This window comes from Pristis pectinata, chromosome 9, assembly GCF_009764475.1.
Source record: "Pristis pectinata isolate sPriPec2 chromosome 9, sPriPec2.1.pri, whole genome shotgun sequence".
Classification (NCBI taxonomy): domain Eukaryota; kingdom Metazoa; phylum Chordata; class Chondrichthyes; order Rhinopristiformes; family Pristidae; genus Pristis; species Pristis pectinata.
In genome coordinates this window covers 14450338-14466898 of record NC_067413.1, presented here as the reverse complement: position 1 = coordinate 14466898, position 16561 = coordinate 14450338, and the positions used below count along the sequence as shown (strand labels likewise).

Below are 16561 nucleotides of genomic sequence, written 5' to 3'. Positions count from 1 at the left end.
GCATCAAAAGAAATAAAGGACTGTAGATGCTGGAATCTAGATGAAAAACACTATGATGCTGGAGGAACTCAGCAGGCCAGGCAGCATCCGTGGAGAAAAGCAGGCGGTCAACGTTTTGGGTCAGAACCCTTTCTCTTCAGGACTGAAGATAGGAAAAGGGGAAGCCCAATATATAGGAGGGAAAAGCAGAGCAGTGATAGGTGGACAAAAGAGGGGAGGTGGGGTGGGCACAGGGTGGTGATAGGTAGATGCAGGTGATAGGCAGGTGCGGGGGAGAGCAGATCCACCAGGAGATGGGTCAAAGCTAAGGAGAGAAAGTTAAAAAAGGGTAGGAAAAAAGAGAGATAGGCTAGGAAAGGGAAGAAGAGAAGAAGCATGTCGCGGGAGGGGAGTTGTGGGGAAGGGGGGTGAGGAGATTTGTGGGCAGAGTAACAGGGTTAATACTTTGGGTCAATGACCTTTCATCAGAACTGTTGCTTGTTTTCTTTTCCCACAGATGTTGCCTGATTCGTTGAGTATCTCTAGCATTTGTGACCTCTGATTTGACAAACAACACACATTTAGTGTGACATACATGTGTGAAATCCAATTTCAAGGCTTGTATGTCACTGGAAAAAGGTCTCCTGTGTCTATGCACAATGCAAGTCAAGGAGGAACCCAATATGTGAAGATAAACAGAAGCAGGAGTTGGTCATACGACCAGCTCTGAATTGGCTTATCTGATCTTTGACGTTAACCTTACTTTCCTGCCTGTTCTCATGACCAATGACTCCCCTAAAAATCTCTCAGCTCTGAACAACTGAGCTCTCACTATTCTCTGGAGGATTTCAAAAATTCATAGCTATTAAGTGTTCCTTTTCTTGATCTCAAATGAGCGACCTAATACCAAGGAGTACCTCAACACTGCACACTTCCAGCCCACAGACTTCCATACAGTTAAGCATATGTGGAATGTTGTGGACTAGTAATATGAATATTTATAATAGACTCTCCCCGTGTATATCAAGCAGGCCTCCTGTGGCATTTCCAGATGTGGAATTTCATTGTTATTGGATTGATCCATGGATCATGTGCTAAGTTGAATCTCAACCAGCCTGTTGCAGCTATTCAGGTGGATATTAAATATCTCATGAAAACACCTGAAGAAGAGCCGTGAAGGTGGGGAGTGCATGTTTACCTTTTTGGCCAATATTACCCACACAACTGATCACGGAATTGCTCATGGTTGCCTAGTACTGGTGTTAAACTGCAACATGCAAATCATATGTTTAATATTGTTTGTCAGACATATTAATGATTTGAATGAGAATGAGCTGGCATGATTAGTAAGTTTTCAGATGACACCAAAACTGGTGGTGCAGCAGACAGTGAAAAGGTCATCTAAGGTTACAGCAGGACCTAGATCCACTGGGAAAGTGGGGAAAGACAATGGCAGATGGAATCTAACTTAGTCAAGTGTGAAGTGATGCATTTTGGGAAGATAAACCAGGGCAGGACATACACCGTGAATGATTGGGCTCTGGGAAGTGTTGTAGAACAGAGAGACTGAGGAGCACAAGTACATAGTTCCCTGAAAGTGGCGACACAGTTAGACAGTGTGATGAAGAAGGAATATGACATACTTGCTTTATCAGTCGGGGCCTTGAGTACAGCTGTACAAGAAATTGGTGAGACCATACTTGGAGTATTTTGTGTAGATCCGGTTGCCGTACTGTAGGAAGGATGTGAGTAAGGTAGAGCAGGTGCGGAAAAAATTCACAATGATGTTGCCAGGATTGGAGGGCTTAAGTTATGAGGATGGATAGGATGGGCTGTGACCATCCACCTTTCTATGCCCCTCATAATTTTATAAATCTCTATAAGGTCATCCCTGGAGTGAAAGAGGGAGAGGGAGATTTATAATATTATGAGAGGCACAGATAAGGTGGATGGTTCTAGTCTTTTTCCCAGGGTATAGGGGAGTCTAAAACTAGAGAACGTGGGTTCAAACTGGGAGGGAAAAGATTTAAAGGGGACCTGAGGGGCAAGTTTTTACACGGAGGGTGGTGGGTATATGGAACAAGCTGCCAGAGGAAGTGGTAGAGGCGGGTATAATTACAATGTTTAAAAGACATTTTGACAGGTAAATGGATAGGAAAGGTTTAGAGGGATAAGATAAGATTTCTTTATTAGTCAAATGCACGTCAAAACACACAGTGAAATGCACCTTTTGCGTAGAGTGTTCTGGGGACAGCCCGCAAGTGTCGCCACGCTTCTGGCACCAACATAGCATGCCCACAACTTCCTAACCCGTATGCATCTGGAATGTGGGAGGAAACCGTAGCACCCAGAGGAAACCCACACAGACACGGAGAATGTACAAACTCCTTACAGACAGCGGCTGGAATTGAACCCGGGTTGCTGGCACTGTAATAGCATTACACTAACCGCTACACTACCGTGCCCGTCTGCTATATGGGATATGGGCCAAATGCAGACAAATTTGACTAGCTCAGGTTGGCACCCTGATCGGCATGGATGAGGTGGGCCAAAGGGCCTGTTTCCGTGTTGTATAACCCTATGTTTCCGTGTTGTATAACCCTATGACTCTATAACTCTATTTTTAGGTGCTGTATTTTTACTTCTGTGTCATTTGAAAAGTGTCCAACTTTTTCAAGATCCAGATATTTATGTAGATTGGAAAGATGGGTGGAAGTGAGTGAAGGTGATACTCTCCTGTATGTTTCCACCCTTAGTCTGACACCAGTCTCTCCTCAACCTCTCTGGCTCTCTGTCCCTGTCCTCTCCTCCAAGGTGATCCTGGAAACAGCCTCATTGGTCACCTCTCCTCCTGATATCTCCTCATCTGGTTCAATGTCAAACTTTGTTAGCTAATCTCCATGTGAATTGTCTTGACGTTTTTTTAATGTGTTAAGAGTGGTTTTAAATTGAAGTTGTCATTCTTGTGTCACAATACTCTGTTGGCAAAGTGCCATTGAGATGTTAATGTTAGATGCAGTTCAATGCAGCAGTGATAACGTGTGGCTTTCTGTAATATATATTGGCACTTATATGAAGCTCAGAATGAACTAGGCAGGTCTGTGCTAATTGGCTTCGAGGAAATGCTTTGTGTGATGTATAATTTTCTTGGTATTTAAAAAAGACACTGCCTTGTCTAACGCTAAAAGACCTCCTGTGATCACCTACTTTAATTCTGATATTGTGATCGTTTAATGCAGCCTTGGACACATGCTTTTCAGGAAGCCACTGTGGAGTTACAAACACAGTAATCAATGCACATTCATTCGTTTCTTTTCCTTTCCTCCTTCCACTTGTTCATCTTTTCTAATCCTCCTTACTTTCCATCCTTCTATTGTTTTTATAGCTCTCCCATGCAACCAGTTTTACAACCATCTATTTTATAATTACAACCCTCTGTTTCTCATAGAATCACACAGCATGGAAGCAGGCCATTTGTCTCACCTCGTCCACACTGACCAGTGGGCACCCTTCCTTATTAATCCCATCTCCCACACTTGGTCCATAGCCCTCTAGGCCTAAACCATTCAAGTGCTCATTTAGACTCTTCTTAAATGCAGTCACCGATGTAGCTTCAATTTGTTTCTCAGGCAGTGAGTTCCAGGCACTTACCATCATCTGGGTGAAGAAGGTTTCCTCACATATCCCCTCTGAATCTCTTCCCCCTTACCCTAAACCTATGTCTCCTAGTTTTATCCATCGCTGATATGGGGAAAAGTTTCCTGCAGTCTACCCTATCTATATTCCTCATAATTTTGTATATCTCAATATGGAGAGGCCACTTAAGAAATTTGTTTTGGAAATTGACAAGGCAACTGCTTCTATTAACATAATACACAAAAAGTGCTGAGGGAACTCAACAGGTCAGGCAGCATCTATGGAGGGAAATAAACAGTCACCTGAACTCACCTATTTCCTGACTGCGTGTGCTCCTCCCCCTTCCTCCACCTTCTTATTCTGGCTTCTGCCCTCTTTCTTTCCAGTCCTGATGAAGGGTCTCAGCCCAAAACGTCAACTGTTTATTTCCCTCCACGGATGCTGCCTGACCTGCTGAATTCCTCCAGCAGTTTGTGTACGTTGCTCGTTTGAATTATCTAGCCACCCCTCTTATTCCATAACTCCTGAAAGGTGTCCCATGCCTAATAATCCCTAACATCTTGGTGACCAGAATTGCATGCAGTCAGTACCTCAGCTGAGGTCTGACCAAGGTTTTATAAAGTTGGAGCATAACTTCCCTACCTCCCGACTAATGGAGGCCAGTATCTTATAAGCCCTCCTAATCACATTGTCTAACTGTATTGCCACCTTCAAGGATCTATGCACTTGTCCCTCTGTTCCTTGATACATCCTAAGACCCTATCATTCATGGTGGACATTCCAAGCTCATTAGTGCTCCCAAAGTGCAGCACCTCAAATTTGTCTGGGTTAAACTCCACCTGCCATTTTCAGCCCATTTCAACAACACATCAATATCTCTCTGCAGCATCAGACTAGCTTTCACACTATCAACAACTCTGCCAATCCTTGTGTAATCCGCAGACTCACTGATCTTGCCTCCTTTTATCCACATCTGTGTCATTCACTTTCTAACAAACAGCAAGGGTCCCGGCACTGATTCTTGTGGGACACCACTAGTCACAGGCATCCAATCACAAAAGCAACCCTCTACCATCACCCTCTGTTTCCTTCTCCCAAGCCAGTTTTGGATCCAGTTTGCCCTGGATGCTGTGGGCTCTAATCTTTTGGACCAGTTTTCCCATATGGGACCTTGTCCATCTCTACCCTTCTTCTCTCTTTCCTTTTCAATCTTCCCCATCTCTTCTGTAACCATTCTTTCTTTTTACTTTCCCCAACCATCTCTCCCTCTTTTTCAATTCTTCTTACTTCCTTTCTAATCCTCCCTTCCTCTATTCTTCCTTTCCAACCATGTTTCCTTCCTCCCTTTCCGCTCTCCCTTCCATCCTTTTATCCAGAAGCACCTCCCTCTGAACCAGCAGCAAGCTCTCTGGGTTTTAACTTTGTGATTTTCCCCAAAAGGACGAAAGCAGCAGCCTCAAGGAGCAGCTCAGCTGTAACTGGAAGCTTCTGCTGGAAGACCCAATGCTAGCTGGATTGTGACTGCCTAATGAAGCTGACCTTGCCTGGTCAATCCTTGGCTAAGTCAAGGGACATCAATTCATTGCTGCTCCTTGGCCTTGCTGTTTTTGTAGGATTGGAAAGTTAGCCTTCCTGTATTTTTATCTTGAGGTTTACATTTATGAATTAGTTCTCTTCACACCACAGTTTCACCAAAACGTGAACTCTGACTTAGTGGTCAGTGCTTATCCACAGTATAGAGATTGTCACATTCCTGCCTCCACTTGGTCTTCAATGATAAATGCCCCTTGTGCTGCAGTACAAATAAACCATGCATACAGATGTGGCAGAGATCCTTTTGGATGTGATATCCTGTACTTTTCTTGCTGCTCTAGGTATTTGATATTTGATATTTATTTATTAGTCACATGTACTTCGAAACACACAGTGAAATGCATCTTTTGCGTAGAGTGTTCTGGGGGCAGCCCGCAACTGTCACCACGCTTCTGGCGCTAACATAGCATATTCACAACTTCCTAACCTGTACGTCTTTGGAACATGGGAGGAGACCGGAGCACCCGTAGGAAACCCACGCAGACGTGGGAAGAACATACAAACTCCTTACAGACAGTGGTGGGAATTGAACTTGGGTCGCTGCTGCTGTAATAGCATTGCGCTAACTGCTACACTACTGTTACTTGTAATTTATTGTGCTAATCAACTGTGTGTTACTGAGGTAAGACTATAAATTAAACAATAGCCAAAATAGCCAGAAATCAGAAATAAAATCAGAAAATGCTGGGAAACACTTGGCAAGTTAGGCAACATCTATGGAGAATGGAATGTGATTGAAGTTTCATAGAATTATAATTTCATAGATATTGCCTGACAGTATTTAAATTCATAGCATAACTTTATGAGTACATTGAGCTTGTAAATTAATTGATGTATCGTACATTGCAGTGCTGTATTGTGAATGTTTTTCTCAAATCATTAACAATCTTTCTTTTCTTTTCATCTTAGCAAAATCTCCCCATTTCCTTCGCCTGCAGAATGTGGAGGTTAACGCGGGGCAGAATGCCACTTTCCAGTGCATGGCAAACGGGCAAACTTCCTTCACTGACAAACTTTGGCTTCAGGTAATGAAAAACATCATAAACCAAACAGATATTGGAGCAAAATATTGCGGCTGCTGCAAATGTGAAGTAAAACCAGAAAACACATGAAATCCTCAGCAGGTCAGGTAGCATCTATAGAGAGAGAGATAAACAGAGGTAAAGTTTTAGATAAGATAAGATAAGATGAGATATCTTTATTAGTCATGTACATCGAAACACACAGTGAAAGGCATCTTTTGTGTAGAGTGTTCTGGGAGCAGCCTGCAAGTGTTGCCGTGCTTCCGGCGCCAACATAGCATGCCCACAACTTCCTAACTTGTAAGTCTTTTGGAATGTGGGAGGAAACCGGAGCACCCGGAGGAAACCCACACAGACACAGGGAGAACGTACATATTCCTTACAGACAGCGGCCAGAATTGAACCCGGGTTGCTGGCGCTGTAAAGCGATACACGTCAATAAATGTTCGTCAGAAAGTTGTGATGAGATGTTGTCAATGTAAAACTAATGATTTTTCTCTCTCCACAAATGGTGCCTGATCTGCTGTGCATTTTCAATATTTTCTCTTTTTCCATTAAATATAAATTATTACCACAATTGTAATGTAAAATCATGTTCCCTACCCAGTAATCTTTTGTTTTTATAGAGTAGCTTCTGGTAATTATGCACTCAGAAGTTGAGAGTCTCACAAATAAATACTGCTGTGAGCTTCAGCACAATTGCACTCTTTTTATTTCCAATTCGCTCTTCCAAGAAAGGTGTTGCATCTGACCCATTTCCTACAGAAGAGAACTCTCAGCTAGAATGATGCATGCCAGCCTCAGCTCAGCCCCTTCCTGACCAGTGCAACCTTGCATTTTTGACCGCAGCAATGAGACAGCTCAGAAGTGGCTCAGCAAGCTTTTGCTGTGGAATGGAATTTGTTTCTCACAAGCACAACTTCCATGTCTGGAAGCCTACAGAAGAGAACTCTCAGCTAGAATGATGCATGCCAGCCTCAGCTCAGCCCCTTCCTGACCAGTGCAACCTTGCATTTTTGACTGCAGCAATGAGACAGCTCAGAAGTGGCTCAGCAAGCTTTTGCTGTGGAATGGAATTTGTTTCTCACAAGCACAACTTCCATGTCTGGAAGCCCACGCAAAAGAACGTCAAGTGAGCTGGAGGTTTCAGTGAAGTAACAGCAAGTGATGGTGCTGGTCTTTTTGTTATCTAGATGAGGGTTTTTATTGGACTCCAATAGCATGCCAGGAATTTTAGCCACTTGGTTAGGGTGCTCGAATATTGCAGCACACAGAGGGAGTCCATTTGCCCATTATGTCTGAGCTATCTTTTGGAAAGATCTATACAATTGATCCCACTCCTTGCTCTCTCCACAGAGCACTGCAAATATTCACTCTTCAGTATAGATCCATTTTTTTATATATAATTACTGTTAGAATTTGCTCCCTGTACTCTTTCAGGGCTTGGATTTCAGACTACAATAACACACTGTGTAAAAAATGTTCAGCTCTCCCAGAACTTATTTCTGATTATCTTGAACCTTGTCTCCATTGCACCCCTTTACAAGTAGAAATCATTTCTCCTAGATACTTAGAAACAATCTTCATCATTTTGAGTACCTCATTAAATCTCTTCTTCAGGAAAATTGTCCCAATAGCTCCAGTCTCTTCATAAGACAGAAGCCTCTGATCCCTAGCACCATTCTTGTAAATGCACAGTGTGTATTCAGCAGGGACACTGGAGAGGTGTGACCAAAGGTTATAGAGCATTTGTGGGACCGTGTCCTAGCAACAAATCAATATCTTCAGGAGAGGGAGCAATGGGAAGAAAACAGGTCAAAACATTAGTCAGCAGTCACACTTATAGTGTAGCTGTCACATCAGATGTACACATTACAAATTTTGACATAAATTGGATTGAATTGTAACCCTTGTGGTTTAAAGAAAGATATACTTTTAAGTATTTTAGATTAATGGAAAAATAAAATTTTATAAACTTACCTTCTATTTTTAAGATATCAACTGGTGGAAATTTTAGAAATTGGCATTTAAGTCTGTCTCAGAGCATTGGTAGTTAGAGTAATGAAGCAGATGCTACAGCCTCATTACATAACCCGTCAATCTGACACGCTTTTTCGAAGCAGCAAGTGGCTGGTAATCATTGAACAATGTTGAAATATACACAGGGAAAAACCAGCAGGAAAAGGGAAAGGTAACAGGTACTTTGCTCTAAAAACCTATTTGGCACAAGTGAGCATTTTGTTGCAAGGAGAGAACCAATTGATGTAAATGTTAACTTTTTTTTATTATTTACGTGCTTTTAGATTCCTCTGAGTCTCATTTGCAGTACATTTACTCAATTTGTCTATTAGATTCAAGTTCATCTTACATGGACTTGAATCATCTTACAAGTTTATGTTTAAAATTCACGTAAATGTTTCAGATTCTATTCCTGGTAGCAACAAACAATCTGCTGGAGGAATTCAGCAGGTCAAGCAGCATCAGTGGGGGGAAAGGAGCTCTCGATATTTCGGATTGAAACCTTGTATTAGGACTGCGGATGCAGGGATTCGACCCAAAATGTCTACACTTCCTTTCCTCCCACTGATGCTGCTGGACCTACTGAGTTCCTCCAGCAGATTGTTTGTTGCTCCAGATACCAGCATCTGTAGTCTCTTGTGTCTCTGTTCCTGGTAGGCTCTCAGTTAATTTCACATCCTTTAAGTTAAGGAGGAGAAATAAAACAAAGGATTAGTCCTGATCACTGTACATTGGCATCTAATGGTAGAAGATTTACATTTACGATGCTCCCTTCATGAACACAGTCATGAAGTATTGGAATGTAATCAATGATGCAGAGTAGGAAATAGGACAGCAACACTGCACATAGCAAGCATGGTAGTGTAGCGGTTAGCATAATGCTATTACAGCACCAGCGACCCAGGTTCAATTCCCGCCGCTGTCTGTAGAGTTTGTACATTCTCCCAGTGACTGCATAGGTTTCCTCCGGGTGCTCCGGTTTCCTCCCACATTCCAAAGACGTACGGGTTAGGAAGTTGTGGGCATGCTATGTTGGCGCCAGAAGCGTGGCGACACTTGCGGGCTGCCCCCAGCACATTCTCAGACTGTGTTGGTTGTTAATGCAAAAAAGACGCATTTCACTGTGTGTGTCGATGCACGTGTGACTAATAAATAAATATTATTATTATTATTATTGTTATCACAATTGGCCATAGAACACTACAGCACAGAAACAGGCCCTTTGGCCCATCTAGATATGCCACCTGATCTGCCTAGTCCCATCTACCTGCACCCGGACCATAGCCCTCCATAACCTCTCTCATCCATGCACCTATTCAAACTTCTCTTAAGTGTTACAATTGAACCTGCATCCACTCCACCACTTCCACTGGCAGCTCATTCCACACTTGCACCACCCTCTGAGTGAAGTTGTTCCCCCTCAGATGCCCCTTAAATATTTCACCTTTCACCCTAAACCTATGACCTCTAGTTCTAGTCTCACCCAACCTGAGAGGAAAAAGCCTGCATGCATTCACCCTATCTATACCCCTCATAATTTTGTATGCTTTTATAAGATCTCCCCTCATTCTCCTGTGCACCAGGGAATAAAGTCCAAACCTATTCAACCTTTCCCTATAACTCAGGTCCTCAAGTCCCATCAACATCCATGTAAATTTTCTCTGTACTCTTTCCAGCTTATTGGTATTTTTCTTGCACACAATACTCTAAATTCAGCCTCACCAACATCTTATATAACTTCAACATAACATCCCTGCTCCTGTACTCAATGCCCTGATTTATGAAGGCCAATGTGCCAAAAGCTTTCTTTACGACGCTATCTACCTGTGATGCCACTTTCAAGGAATTATGGATCTCAGAATACCTTGCAATAATTTACCCACAACTGACGTCAGGCTCACCAGCCTATAATTTCCCAGCTTATTCTTAGAGCCTTCCTTAAACAACAGAACAACATTAGCTATCCTCCAGTCCTCTGGCACCTCACTCATGGCAAAGATGTTCCAAATATTTCTTCCAGGGCCCCTGCAATTTCTGCACTAGCCTCCCACAAGGTCCGATGGGACACCTTGTCAGGGCCTGGGGATTTATCCACCCTAATTTGCCTCAAGACAGCGAGTACCTTCTCTTCCATAATCTGAATACAGTCCATGACCTCACTATGCTTTTTCCTCAGTTCTATAGACAGATACAGATTCTGTACTCTCAATATTTCACTTTTGAAGGCCTCCCACTTACCAAGCATCTCTTTGCAGAAAACAACCTATCCCAATGCACACCTGCCAGATCCCATTTGATGCCTTCAAAATTGGCCTTCCTCCATTTTAGAATCTTAACCCTAGGACCACTTATATTTACATAATTATCTTGAAACTAATGGAATTATGATCACTAGATCCAAAATGTTCCCCTGCACTCACTTCTGTCACCTGTCCTGTCTCATTTCCTAAGAGGAGATCCAGTATCTCTCTGGTTGGGACCTCTACATATTAATAAGGAAAGTTTCCTGAACATATTTGACAAACTCTATCCCATCCAGTCCTTTTCAAGTATGGGAGTCCCAGTCAATATGTGGAAAATTAAAATCACCTATTATCACAACTTTATATTTCCTACAACTGTCTGCTATCTGTCTACAAATTTGCTCCTCTAAATCCTGCTGACTATTGGGAGGTCTATAATATAGTCCCATTAACGTGGTCGTCACATCTTTATTCCTCATTTCCACCCAGATTGCCTCAGTAGTCGAGCCCTTCAGTATGTCCTCTCTGAGCACTGCCATGACATTTTCCCTGATGAGTAATGCCACTCCTCCCCCTTTAGTACCTTCCCCCTATCATGTCTGAAACATTGAGCTGCCAGCCCTGTCCCTCCTGCAACCAAGTCTCACTAATTGGTATTGGTTTATTATTGTCGCTTGTACCAAGGTACAGTGAAAAACTTGTCTTGCATACCGTTCGTACAGATCAATTCATTACACTGCGTTGAGGTAGTACAAGGTATAAACAATAACAGAATACAGAGTAGTGTCGCAGCTACGGGGAAGTGCAGTGCAGGTAGACAATAAGGTGCAAAGTCAAACAAGGTAGATTTTGAGGTCAAGAGTTTATGTCATTGTATAAGGGAACCGTTCAATAGTCTTATCACCGTGGGATAGAAGCTGTCCTTGAGCCTGGTGGTATGTCCCCTCAGGCTCCTGTATCTTCTCCATGATGGGAGAGAAGAGAAGAGAGAATGATCCAAGTGGGTGGGTCCACATCATCACGGATACAATGGCTACAACATCATAATTCCATGTACAGAACAATGCTCTAAGATCATCTGTCTTACCTACAATACTCCTTGCATTGAAATAGACGCAACTCAGAGCATTAGTCCCACCATGCTCAACCTTTTGGTTTCCATTTTTGCTTGGAGTGTTAACACCTACTTTCCCCACAGCCTCTCCACTTCTTGTCCTGCCGCCCTGGTTCCCACCCCCTTGCAATTCTAGTTTAAGTATTTTTGAATGTTGGAAACATTTTTGAATGTTGGCTGTATATCAGGCTGGCCACGAGGAATAACTCCAATGCTCTTCCTCCCAATAGTTCCACAGGATCTTTTATATCCATCAGACAGAGAAGGTACTTCCATGGTTCAGTGCATCATGTAAGAGATGGCATGTCCAACACGCAATCAGCACTGTACTAAATTGTTACCCAATATGGTGGGCTTACGTACCAGGGCAGGACTTGAACCAAATCCCTTCTGACTCAAAGACAACGGTGCTACTGCTGAGTGATACCTGCTATTGGTCAGGACATGTGTATGTCCTGACAGATACCAGGTATGTGTAAGGACAGTTTCAGGTTATGCAGCATACCAAACCTGTGAAGATTTAAGGTGTACCAGAGGAAAATTTAGAGCAAATGCAAGTATTTGTAATGAAAATTAATATATTTTTAAATGAAATGAAGCCACTTAGAGAATGAAAAGTTGCAAATGCATAGCTGGAGGTCATGCCCAACAGGTCAGGTTGTGCTAATGGAGAGAGGAGGATAGACAATATTACAGATGGACTGGCCTGCACCTGATGTTGTAGAATTCAGTACTGAATCCAAACTCCTGCGACATGCCTCGACAGAAGATGGGTTCTGTTAGAACCATAGAACCATGGAACACTACAGCGCAGAAAACAGGCCATTTGGCCCTTCTAGTCTGTGCCAAAACTTTAGTCCACTAGTCCCATTGACCTGCACCCAGTCCATAACCCTCCAGACCTCTTCCATCCATGTATCTATCCAATTTATTCCTAAAACTTAAGAGTGAGCCGGCATTTACCACGTCAGATGGCAGCTCATTCCACACTCCCACCACTCTCTGAGTGAAGAAGTTCCCCCTAATGTTCCCCCTAAATCTTTCCCCTTTCACTCTAAAGCCATGTCCTCTCGTACTTATCTCTCCTAATCTAGGTGGAAAGAGGCTACTCGCATTTACTCTGTCTGTACCCCTCATAATTCTGTAAACCTCTATCAAATCTCCCCTCGTTCTTCTACGCTCCAAGGAATAAAGTCCTAACCTGTTCAATCTTTCCCTGTAACTCAACTCCTGAAGACCTGGCCACTGATATCCTTCCTATAGTTAGGTGACCAGAACTGCACACAATACTCCAAATTTGGCCTCACCAATGTCTTATACAACCTCACCATAACATCCCAACTCCTATACTCAATACTTTGATTTATAAATGCCAGGATGCCAAAAGCCTTCTTTACAACCCTGTCTACCTGTGACTCTACTTTCAAGGAATTATGTATCTGAACTCCCAGATCCCTTTGTTCCTCCGCACTCCTCAGTGCCCTACCATTTACTGTGTATGTCCTCCCTTGATTTGTCCTTCCAAAATGCAACACCTCACACTTGTCTGCATTAAATTCCATCTGCCATTTTCTGGCCCATTTTTCCAGTTGGTCCAGATCCCTCTGCAAGCTTTGAAAGCCTTCCTCGCTGTCCACTACGCCTCCAATCTTAGTGTCATTAGCAAACTTGCTGATCCAATTTACCACGTTATCATCTAGATCATTGATATAGACAACGAACAACAATGGACCCAGCACAGATCTCTGAGGCACACCACTAGTCACAGGCCTCCAGTCTGAGAAATAATCATCCTCTACCACTCTCTGTCTTCTCCCACACAGCCAATTTCGAATCCAGTTTACAACCTCTCCATGGATACCTAGTGTCTGAACCTTCTGAACTAACATCCCATGTGGGAGCTTGTCAAAGGCCTTACTAAGGTCCATGTAGACAACATCCACAGCCTTTCCTTCATCTACTTTCTTGGTAACCTCAAGCTTGTTCCTCAAGCTTGTGTTGGACCTCGTTGTCACAGTGCAGGAGGCCACAGGCAGATAGGTCAGAATGGGAGTGGGATAGAAAGTGGCAGGCAACCAGAAGGTCAAAGTCACCTCCATGGAATGAACACAAAGCAGTCACCCAACTTGGATTTGGTTTTTCCAGGGTAGAAGAGACCACATTGTGAACACTGAATGCAGTGCACTAGGTTGGAAGGAATGCAGCTGAATCACTGCTTCACCTGGAAGGAAGGTTTGGATTCCTGTATGGTGGGGAGTGAAAAGATAGATGGGCAGGTGTTGCATCTCCTACACTTGCAATAGAAGGGGAGTGATTGGAAATGGAAGAGCAGACTGTGGAATTGTGAAGGGAATTGTCCCTGCAAAGTGCTGTTAAGGGAGGAGAGGGGGGAATGTGTCCAGTGATGGAACCTTGTTGAAGGTGGCAGAACCCATCAACTGGATGGCCCCTTTTACAGCTTGACCTCACTATTATCAGAGATATTCCCAGTGTTCCACGCATCCCTCTCCCACTCTCTGCAATTTATTTTCTGTTTCCTGGTTCTGATGATGTTTCATTTGAAACATCTCAATTTCTCTTTCCACAAATATATTTTTAATTTCACCTGCATTTTCACTCATGAGACAAATGTGAGCTGTGAAAAATTCCCAAGAGGTTTTGCTTCATGAACAATTATTTTCCCTTTGCCTTACTCTGCCCTCTCTTTGCAAGGCATTAGCTCCTTGCTGGGCTATGACTGCATGAGCTCCAGGTGCTCTTTGTTATCTCAGCCAAGTGGCTATTAGTTGTCTGTGAACTTTGCTAATCAGTGTCACAAGGCAGCCCGAACACAGACATCACAACCAAGCCTAATTGTCATAACCAGTGTTGAAGCATGTGGAACAAGGAGAAGCAGGGATTCTTAAATAGTGATCAGGAGCAGGAGCCTGTGGCTGAATCAAGTCTTGTTTAGCTCCAAGACAACGGCACAACCTGCAAGTAGTATAGAGCTTAACTTACTGGGCTAATATCCAAAGGACCATTGTGAGGGTCCCACCTGCTTGAAGAAGGCCACAATCATCTTCATACCTAAGAAAAATAAGGCAACGTGCCTCCACTGCCTAGAGGCTCTGACATCCACTGTCATGAAGTGCTTCGAAAGGCTGGTCGTGGCACACGTCAGCTCCAGCCTCCCAAACAACCTCGAGCCACTGCAATTCACAACCACCGAAAGAAGCCCAAGGCAGACACCATCTCCCTGGCCCTACACTCATCACTGGAGCATCTGGACAGTAAAGACACCTACGTTAGACTATTGTTTATTGACTACAGCTCCACCTTCAACACTATAATTCCAAGCAAACTCATCTCCAAACTCCCAAGATCTGGGACTCAACACCTCCCTTTGCAACTGGACCCTTGATTTCCTGACCAAAAGACCACAATCAGTGAGGATAGGCAACAATACCTCCGCCACAATTATCCTCAGCACTGGTGCCCCACAAGGCTGTGTCCTCAGCCCTCTACTTTACTCCCTATATACTCATGACTGCGTGGCCAGATTCTGCTCTAACTCCATCTACAAGTTTGCAGATCACACCATCGCAGTGGGCCGAATCTCAAATAACAATGAGTCAGAGTACAGGAAGGAGAAAGAGAGCCCAGTGACATGGCATTACGACAACAACCTTTCCCTCAATGTCAGCAAAACAAAAGAACTGGTCACTGACTTCAGGAAGGGGGGCAGTGCACACTCTCCTGTTTACATTGACAGTGCTGAGGTCAAAAGCTTCAAGTACCCAGGAGTGAACACCACCAATAGCCTATCCTGCTCCAACCACACAGATGCCACGGCCAAGAAAGCTCACCAGTGCCTCTGCTTCCTCAGGAGGCTAAAGATAGTTTGGCATGTCCCCTTTAACCCTCACCAATTTTTATCAATGCATCATATGAAGCATCCTATCCGGATGCATCATGGATTGGTATGGCAACTGCTCTGCCCGGGACTGCAAGAAACTGCAGAGAGTTGTGGACACAGCTCAGCACATAACGGAAACCAGCCAGAGTTCTCCATGGACTCTGTCTATACTTCTCGCTGCCTTGGTAAAGCAGCCAGCATAATCAAAGAACCCCACCCACCCCAGATATTCTCTCTTCTCCTCCCTCCCATAGGGCAGAAGATACGAAAACCTGAAAGCACGTGCCACTGGGCTCAAGGACAGCTTCTATCCCGCTGTTGTAAGACTATTGAACAGTCCCCTAGTACGATAAGGTGGACTTTTGATCTCACAATCTATCTCGTTATAGTTTTGCACCTTATTTTTTGCTGCACTTCACTTTCTCTGTAACTGTAACGCTTTATTCTGCATTCTGTTATTGTTTTCCCTTGTACTACCTCAATGCTCTGTTGTAATGAAATGGTCTGGATGGATGGCAATACAAAGCAAAGTTTTTCACTGTACCTCAGTATATATGACAATAATAAACCAATTTACCAATTTAACCGAAGGGCATGAGTTTAATCCCTATCAGGCCTGCTGAGGAATTTAAATTCAAGAAGCTAAATAGAAGACTCAGGACAGAAAAAGTAGCCCGCATTACCTGGAGACAAAAGTGACTGCAGATGCTGGAATCTGGAGAAACACACAATCTGCTGGAGGAAATCAGTGGGTCAAGCAGCATCTGTAGGGGGAAGGAACTGTCGGCGTTTTGGCTCAAAATACTGCATCAGTACTGGTCTGGTCTATATGTGACTCCATCCCCATCAATGTGGTTTGCTCTTAACTTGCTCAGTTCAGGAGCAGTTAGTGGTGGAAAGTAAATGAAGATCTTGACAGCTGTGTTCATATTCTATACATCAATAAATGAAAGGAATTTCCTTTACTGACTGTGAACTGTGAGCATTATTTAAAGGTATAAAGGGCAGGAATAAAGGGTACCCCTTTCCAGTCAATAAGACCATGAAACAGAAGTAC

The 16561-nt window shown here is 43.4% G+C and overlaps 1 protein-coding gene across 7 annotated transcripts in view; it reads left to right on the top strand.

The window, feature by feature from the left end:
- The window catches only part of LOC127574151 (receptor-type tyrosine-protein phosphatase mu-like), a 746263-nt gene that overhangs the window by 303982 nt on the left and 425720 nt on the right, over positions 1–16561 (top strand). For all 7 annotated transcript variants that reach the window (XM_052022906.1, XM_052022912.1, XM_052022911.1 and 4 more), the window contains exon 5: positions 6118–6233. In XM_052022906.1, coding sequence (XP_051878866.1) covers positions 6118–6233 — 116 coding nt within the window. The remainder of the gene's footprint in view (positions 1–6117; positions 6234–16561) is intronic.